At 60.3% G+C, this 7938-nt stretch overlaps 1 protein-coding gene across 1 annotated transcript in view; it reads right to left on the minus strand.

The window, feature by feature from the left end:
* Nucleotides 1-2694, minus strand: part of RAB26 (RAB26, member RAS oncogene family) — a 31606-nt gene extending 28912 nt beyond the window's left edge. Inside the window, exon 1 of the mRNA XM_074919055.1 lies at nucleotides 2455-2694. Coding sequence (XP_074775156.1) covers nucleotides 2455-2688 — 234 coding nt within the window. The 5' untranslated portion in view covers nucleotides 2689-2694. The remainder of the gene's footprint in view (nucleotides 1-2454) is intronic.
* Nucleotides 2695-7938: the final 5244 nt, after the last annotated feature.

A 7938-nucleotide genomic window follows, 5' to 3' on the forward strand; every position in this document is an offset into this window, starting at 1 on the left:
AGCCCCACCACAGCTGGTACCTGTCTCCATCCCAAAAGGCCCATCCTGGGAGCAGGCAGCAGCTCCTGTATTCTCGAGGGAAACAAGCACGTGCAACAGCAATAGACCCAGGGGAGGGCGGAGAACTGGGGATTATTCCCCCCTGCACCACATGTGTCCCTGAGCACTGGCCAAACTCAAGACATCTTCCCCTGTCCAGTACTGAACAGATTCCCCGTGGGGGCACAAACATCCCCTGAAAGCCAAGAAGTGCTGTCTAGGCAAGGTAGGCTGCAACCCGATGGCTGCAGGGCCCTCGCAGTTCCCAGCGCACCCATCAAACACCCCACACCCACCATGTGGGGGCTTTCTGGGAGGGTGCCACTGCCCACAGGGAGACTTCAGGGGGTCTCCCAACCATGAGCACTGACTCCAGGGGTGCCCTCTGTGAGCAAACACCTTCAGCGTGACACGCACAGCCTCACAGCCGCCCTCCCAGTCCTCGGAGTTGCCGAGAGAGCAGCTCCCAGTGCTGCCTGCCTCATTTTCCCTACCCAGCAGCATCTCTGGATGCAGACGGGGCCGGCACCCACTGTGCCACAAAGAAACCACGGCAGAGCAAAAGCTGCTCCCAAACACAGCTCCCCAGAGCCTCTGCTCAAACCACGAGCCCTCCCAAGCCCTCCGACCCCGCTCCCCTCAGCAGGACAGCGGCTCCCCGCCACCAAGAAAGCCCAGACCACGCAGCCGAGCAGCTTCTGCACCCACGCTGAGTCGCACGGCGTCACACCAACATGTCAGGGCTCCCATTAGCCTTCCACAAGCCATTAGCCTGTGACCAAACTGGACTGATTTTAAAGCAAGCACAGCCTTAAATTAAATTAAACAAAAAAAAAGTAATCTTGGGTACAAAATAGTAGTATTGATTTTTAAAAAAAAAACTTTCCAGACCTCTGTTTTAGAGCAGGGAGACCTTTAGAGCAGTTTCTACTTGCCCAGCACCACTGCAGCCTCACCCAGGGCAGGCAGCAGTGCCCAGGACCAGGCTCAGCGATCAGGATCCAGCCCTGTGCCCGGGACTCGCATTTGGCCACTGCCTCTGGCAGAGCTCGGGACCCTCAAGAGAGGGGTAAGGGAAAGACAAAGTTTAATAAACCAGGTTTTTACTGAATATGAAGCAATTTCTCTCTACCATTGGTGCTAAACCAGACGGACCGTTAGCAGAGGTTTTGGCTACCTGTCACGTTTAGGCTTACCCGAGACCTCGCTCGGCTCATCCCAGTGCCTGGGCAGGAAGAGGCGAGCTCAGGGAGCCCAGGACCAGTGTGAACACTGAGATGGCTCCATGTTAGGGAAGCTGTTGAACCATCACTGCAGCTGTATCCACACTAACCGCCTGCCAAAGCCACCAAATTCACCTCTTGAACACCCCTCAGCTCCTACTCCACGTCCCAACTCTCACCAATGCGACTGCCACAGCCACCGAGCTCTCCTGCCAAGGCCAGACTTGCCATTAGCAAACACCATCATCTTGGGGCTCGATCCCCTGTGCCCGGGTAGGGAGATCTGGGTTCAAAATGCAGCCGGATGGGTTGCGCTGAGCTGTGGCCTCATCTGGAATCGCTAAGCAAGCGCCACGCTGGGGCACGATGGAGGGGGGAGTGTGCAAATATGTTTGATCCGTGACTCGCTCGCCAGCATCTAAGGCGGCGAGGAGAAGCCATCTGAGCCCGTGGAAGGAAGCACAAGCTGGAGACGATTCAACAGCAGCCTGAGTGGATCCGATGCGACTCAGGGAACGGCATCACCCTGCTTTAACGAGGCAGGGAAACGCGGGTGTGAAGAGGGACCAGCAGGTTACAATAACTCATTCTAGCAGAAAACCCTTTTGTCACCACTTGTAAAAGTTCCGCAGAAGCGGCCCCGCTGCTGAGGGCTCTGCAGGCGCAGCCCCCACCACCCCAGGAGCCCCACCGGGCATGACCCGCTGCCGGAGAGCGGGGCAGCGGTTGAGGAGTGGGGATGTCAGGGCTGGGAAGGATGGAGGGAAGGAAGGAGGGATGGAGGGAAGGAAGGAGGGATGGAGGGAAGGAAGGAGGGATGGAGGGAAGGAAGGAGGGATGGAGGGAAGGAAGGAGGGATGGAGGGAAGGAAGGAGGAAAGAAAGAGGTATAGAGGGATGGAGGGAAGAAGGAGGGAAGGAGGGATGGAGGGAAGAAGGAGGGAAGGAGGGATGGAGGGAAGAAGGAGGGAAGGAGGGAAGGAGGGAAGAAGGAGGGAAGGAGGGAAGGAGGGAAGAAGGAGGGAAGGAGGGAAGGAGGGAAGGAGGGAAGGAGGGAAGGAGGGAAGGAGGGAAGGAGGGAAGGATGCCCACCCGCTCCCGGGCACTTCTCCAGCAGCCGCGACGAGCCCACCCCGGAGTCCGCACCCTCCGGATCCCGCGCACCGAGCTCCCCCCCAGCCCGGTCCCCGCACCTTGAAAGCCAGATCGTAGAACTCGCCGCTGCTGCTCAGCGAGGGCCGCCCCCCTCCCGCCGCGCCGCCGTTACGGGGCAGCTCCGGGGCGGGCGCGGAGCCCCGGGGGGGTGCGGAAGGGGGAACGGCGGCGGCACCGGCACGGCCGGGCCCCGGGGCGGCGGCGGGGGGAGGCAGCGCGGCGGAGGGAGCGGCGCCGCCGCCCTTGCTGCGAGCCGCCTTCTTCCGCGACATACCGGGGCCGCGCTGGGGCGGGGGGGGCCCGGGCTGTACCGGCCGCCGCCGCCTCCCCCGGCCCGGCCCGGCCCGGCCCGGCCCCGCCGCCAATGGCAGCGCCGCGGGGGCGGGGGGGGCAGGACGGCTCCGCCCCGGCCCGCGCCCCGCACCGCGCTGCACCGCACCCGCGGTAAAACCGGGGAAGAGGGGCGGGGGGGAACCTGCGCACACGCGGTGCGCGCGTGGGGCTGCGACACGTGTGCGAGGGGAGCGGGGGGCACAGGAGAGGGGGGAGGTGGGGGGAGAGCGGGGTCGCACGCGCCAGGGGTGATGGGGGGGGGATTTACACACGCGAAGTGAAGCGGGGGGAGGGGGGGCGTTGCACAAGCAAAGGGTGAAGAGTGGGGAGGGGGAGACCAGACGCGAGGGTGAAGCGGGGGGGGGGTGTTGCACACTCAAAGGGTGAAGCCGGGGAGAGGGGGGGTTGCACAAGCAAAGGGTGAAGCGGGGGGGGGGGGGGGGGGTGTTGCACACGCGAGGGTGAAGCATGGGGGGGTTTGCACAAGTGAAGGGTGCAGTGCTGCGGGTGCTCACACACACCCACGGGCACATTTGCACCCCAGAAAGCAGCGTGGGGTGCCCCCTGCCGTGCCCCTCGCCCCCCCGGAATCACCCGCACACCCCAGCCCCACGGAGGGTGCCCAGCAGGGTTTGGGTGCAGCTCCCCGGCCAGGTTTGGGCTCCGTCCCCCAGCAGTTGGGGTCCCCGCAGTCGGGGCACAGTGTGGGGGGGTCACTCGAGGCAGACACGTCCCTGCGAGGGGCAGAGCCCGCGGGGCGGCAGGCTCGAGTGTTCCTAAAACAGGAACCCGCGTTGTCCCCAGTTTGTGTCAGCAACTGGTTTCGGTGAGCAACACTTGGCATCTGAGCGCGAGCGAAGCGTCACCCGAGGCGCTTGCGGGTCCCTCGACTGAAATAAATGTCTGTAGCTGTGACATATTTCCAGTGGTGCGGCCTCCTCCTGCCTGGAAAAGGAGGCTCCAACAGTCACATCGGAGCATATCGGAAAATAAATTGCTGTGGTGAGAAGCCCGGCAGGCACACGATGATGTAAATAAGTTACAGCTTGCACAGGAGGGAGGGGAGGGGATGGCTGACACGGGGGGTTCAGGCAGCCCCCCCAACCCAGGAGCTCAGGTGCCAGCTGCGGGGATGCTGAGGGGTTGCTGTTGCTGTGGGCACGGAGTTATTCCCCTTTGCTGCCCTGGGAGCATTTAAGTCTACAGTAAATTCCTGTTCTCTGGCCCTAAAGCACCCCAGGGTGGTGGGGAGAGGAGCGGGCAGCAGAGCTCTTGTGGCTTTGGCCACCGACAAGGGAGATAAGCCAGATCAGGAGGATCTCCCCTTTACTGGGGGAGATCCCCCTTCTCCCAGCCCTGGGACAGCCACAGCCATCATGGGCCGAGGAGCTCTGGGTGTCCATCACCCCTCCAACGCAGCTGAGGCCAGAGGAGAAGCTCTCACAAGGGGAGGTTTATCCCCCTGCTCCCCTTGGTGCATTCTTCATCCTGATGATTTAGCTGGGAGATGGAAGACCTGACTCGTCAGAGCAGACTCAATGCCAGGATTTTGCACTACAATCTGATTTTTCCAGGACAGCTGCAGTCAATGGATGCCGAGGCCTCGGAGCAAAGTGCAATGCTGGAGCCTCTGGGGGGTTCTTCACTAGTCCCTGTGCAGCAACAAGGCCGTGGTGGAGCTTGTCCCCAGTGCTCCCTGCCTAGCCCCAGCACCCCACACCTTCCCGCAGGCCATGAGCACACGGGGACGTTTCCCCCACAGCCACAGGCAATGATGATGGAAATCTCCATCAGCAGCCTCGTGTCCGGGAGCAAACAAAGCCAGCTGCTTATCGCTGCCACATCGGGGCAACGCCAGAGGAGGATGGCCCCTTATCACAGGTGGCAGCAGGGAAGCGTGCCTGGTTAGTTCTGCCTTTACCAAAGGTCGTGTGCTCCGGTGCCTGCAGCACTGCTGCTCCCCACTGCCCCCAGCCCCCCCAAACTCAGCCTCGTGCAGCACCAGAGCTCAGAGCGCTGTCTCCACGAGCACCACAGGGAGAAGCATCTTCAGCAAGTTTCTCTCTTTTAGAAAACGTGTGTGCAGAGACACAGTCTGCTCAGAAATCACAGTCACGCCTGGAGATGTTGCTCCTCATATAGTTACAGGAACTAATCAGATAACTGCAACTGAACTAAGGGGGATATATTTACTAAAAATAGATTAATGGAACAACAGACGCCTGAAGATATGGCGTGCCTTGGGGAAGCAGGACTGCAGTATCTGGCAGGGCTCTGAGCGGGGCCGGCCGTGACAGTGGCTATCTGTTACTCTGATACATCTACGTATAAGTAGATTTGGTTTTTAAAGGCAGAAAATGAGCTCGTCCCCATCAGGACTGTCAACCCAAGAGGTCTGTTGTATGGCAGCGCGTGGGGGGCTGTAAATGCAAGTACTAAAAGGCAGCTAACGCCAGCTACTTCTGCCTGTGCTGACGGCTGAGCGGCAGCCCAGGGCCCACGGGGGACGGAACCTGCCCTTGGCTCGGCTGTCCCCACCTGGGGACAAGGCTCTGCACCGGGCTGGGGACACGGAGAGCCTGCTTCGGGCTGGGCGCCGGGTTCTGGCCAGCTGCTCTGCACAACTGCCGTGCTTTGGGGGTTTAAATCGAGCTGTTTTCTTTGGCGTGGAAATTTGCAGGGTTCTCTGCATGCCAGAAGCTGCATGCCGTGCTGGGAGCCAAGCGAGATGTTTTGGTGCGAGGCCATCGCTCCTTCCTCCTGCCGGTCCAGGTTGCTCCATCGCTGGCTCACGCCGCAGCTGCCCTCGTGCTCCCCCGGCTTCCGCAGCTCCTCACTGCTCCGTCCCCTGGGTAGGGACGCCCACCGTGTCCTGGCCAGGCTCTGGCTGTGTCTCTCCTGGTAGCCCGGGAGCGTGCTGAGCCTGCTGCCCGCCTGGTCCCAGCTCCTGTCGCCAGCTCAGATGCAGCAGACAGGCTGCAAGGACGAGCTATTCCCACCAGACACGATGTCAGCTGCGCCGTCTTGGAAGATATTCATCTTTTTGCCTGGTGGCTGCAGGAAAAACGATGCAGGCTCCTTCCCTGTGCTGCTGGTAACATGGCTTGGCTTGCCACTGCTGTCACCTATTGCAGGGCCACCAGCCAAGGGTCAGGGGACTTGTTTCCTCATCACAATTAAACCTGGCAGCTCTTCCCACTCTCCCAGGCCCTTTGCCAAGGGCACGCACAGCTTCCACTCCAAAGGGGGTGCAGAGGGAGGCCCCAAGGGCTGTGGCATCACCTGGATGGGGGTGCAGGAGGGCAGCCGTGGCCAGTGCTGACACCACACTCACAGACAGAGCTGACTGGAAAATACAGAGAGTGCGGTTTCATGTCACACACGAGCAGACATCCCCAAGAGGTGTCAGATGGAGGGGCCAGCCCTGCTCCAGCCGGCATCTCCCTGCGAAGCAGAGTCCATGCGGGAGGCGCAGGACGTGTGCCGGAGGTGGATCCCAGCACCCTGCCACGCTCCGCGGGCGAGGGCTTTCTCTCTGCTGCCCTGGGAAGGGCCCAGCCCACGCAGTGCTGAGCAGGCACTGTTCCCTCCCTCGCCATTTATTGTTCTTCCCTCCTCGTTGCTCACTTACCTTTGAACACTTCAATCTCGTTGCCTTTGTCAGTGTTGCTGGCTTTTAATTGAAATTCCTCAGACATCTTCTCATCAACGCAGCCCATCAGTTATTTTTGTGTGGGAAGCGATTGTTTTCCTTTTGCAGCTGTGAAAGTTAAATTCCAGCGTTTCGCTGGGAGACTGCTTTTGTCTCTTCCCTTTCTTATATTGCCAGACCCAGTCTTACATTGCAACCCCCCTTCCTTTGGCCGGTTATTTCATTTTCCATCTCTCCTGTGCACAGTCCCTCTGTTTCCATCTCGGGCTCCTCTGCTTCTCTGATCCGTCCTGAAGGGCAGCTTCCACCTGCGGCTCCCTCCAGCCTTTCATCGCCCTTTTTTTCCCTGCAAAGCACCCAGGAGGTCTGGAGAGCCCAGCCTGTTACTAAGTCTTTGCTTCTTGGAATTCAAGTCCATAATTTATTTGCAAGATGAGCTGAACGCTCTGCGCCGTGGGGCTCCCGCCAGCGGTCTCAGCCAGTGGTGCCGGTGGGCTCTGCGCTCCCTTCGACGCTGGTGGGACCCCAGGAGGTTTGGGGGTCAGGAGGCTGCAGCCCACTGCTGCACAGGGCAGCTCTGTCACTCTGCAAACCAGCGTGACAACCAGGCTGGTGGATGCGTTTAAGAGTCGTTTAGATGAGCTTTTGGGGGATGTGGTGTAGGGGAGAACTTTGTAGATTCAGGCTGATGGTTGGACTCAGTGATCCCAAGGGTCTTTTCCAACGTGAATGATTCTGTGATTCATGTGTTGCAGAAATTGCTGTTGTTGGAGCAACTTGTGGTAAAAGCTGCAACTGGCTCCCCAAGGGGGTTTGTAAACCACGGAGCTGGTTAAATACTGTTGTCTCAGCACAGGCAGCCTGGGGGCAAAGCCAGAGCACTCCTGAACTGCCCCCATTAGCCATTTCTCCCTCTCTGAAAGGCAAAGACAAGGGAAGAAAACATCTTTCCCGGCACTCTTCAGCCCACGCCAGCAGCAAAACACCACCCAAACCACTGCCAAGACATCATTTCCATGGGTGGTGGGAGGACAGGATGGGGTCTCTACCCTGAGCGCAGCCCCGTGGCTCCGAGTCCTTCCCCAGCTCCAGAGCCCAGCAGAGCTGCCGAGCCAAGGTGGCCTGGTCCCCTCCTCCGGAGCAGAGCAAGAGCCCATCAGTGTAACCGGCTGTCCTGGGCTCAAGCTGGCAAACAAGACATGGGGTACAGCTTCCTGTGCTGCCCTGCTCCAGGGCCGGCACGCCGGGATCACCCACGGCGTGGCACTGGAACTGAGCAGGACGTGGCATGGCTGCTGGTACTGACTGTAAAATAAAACAAACCCCAGCAAGCACAGGGACCTCCCTTGTACCTGGAGGGTTTTGCTCGCTGCAGGCCAGCATCCCTCATCCCTGCCAGCAGCATGCTGGGACACAGGTCCTGCCTGGCACATCCCCATGGGCATCCCCAGGGAACCGCAGTGCTGCCCTGGGCCCCACCGTCCCCTCGGGCACACAAAAAGGTGATCATGCCAGATCCTAATGAGCCTGTGCTGGG

Source organism: Athene noctua, chromosome 15 (assembly GCF_965140245.1).
Source record: "Athene noctua chromosome 15, bAthNoc1.hap1.1, whole genome shotgun sequence".
Lineage (NCBI taxonomy): Eukaryota > Metazoa > Chordata > Aves > Strigiformes > Strigidae > Athene > Athene noctua.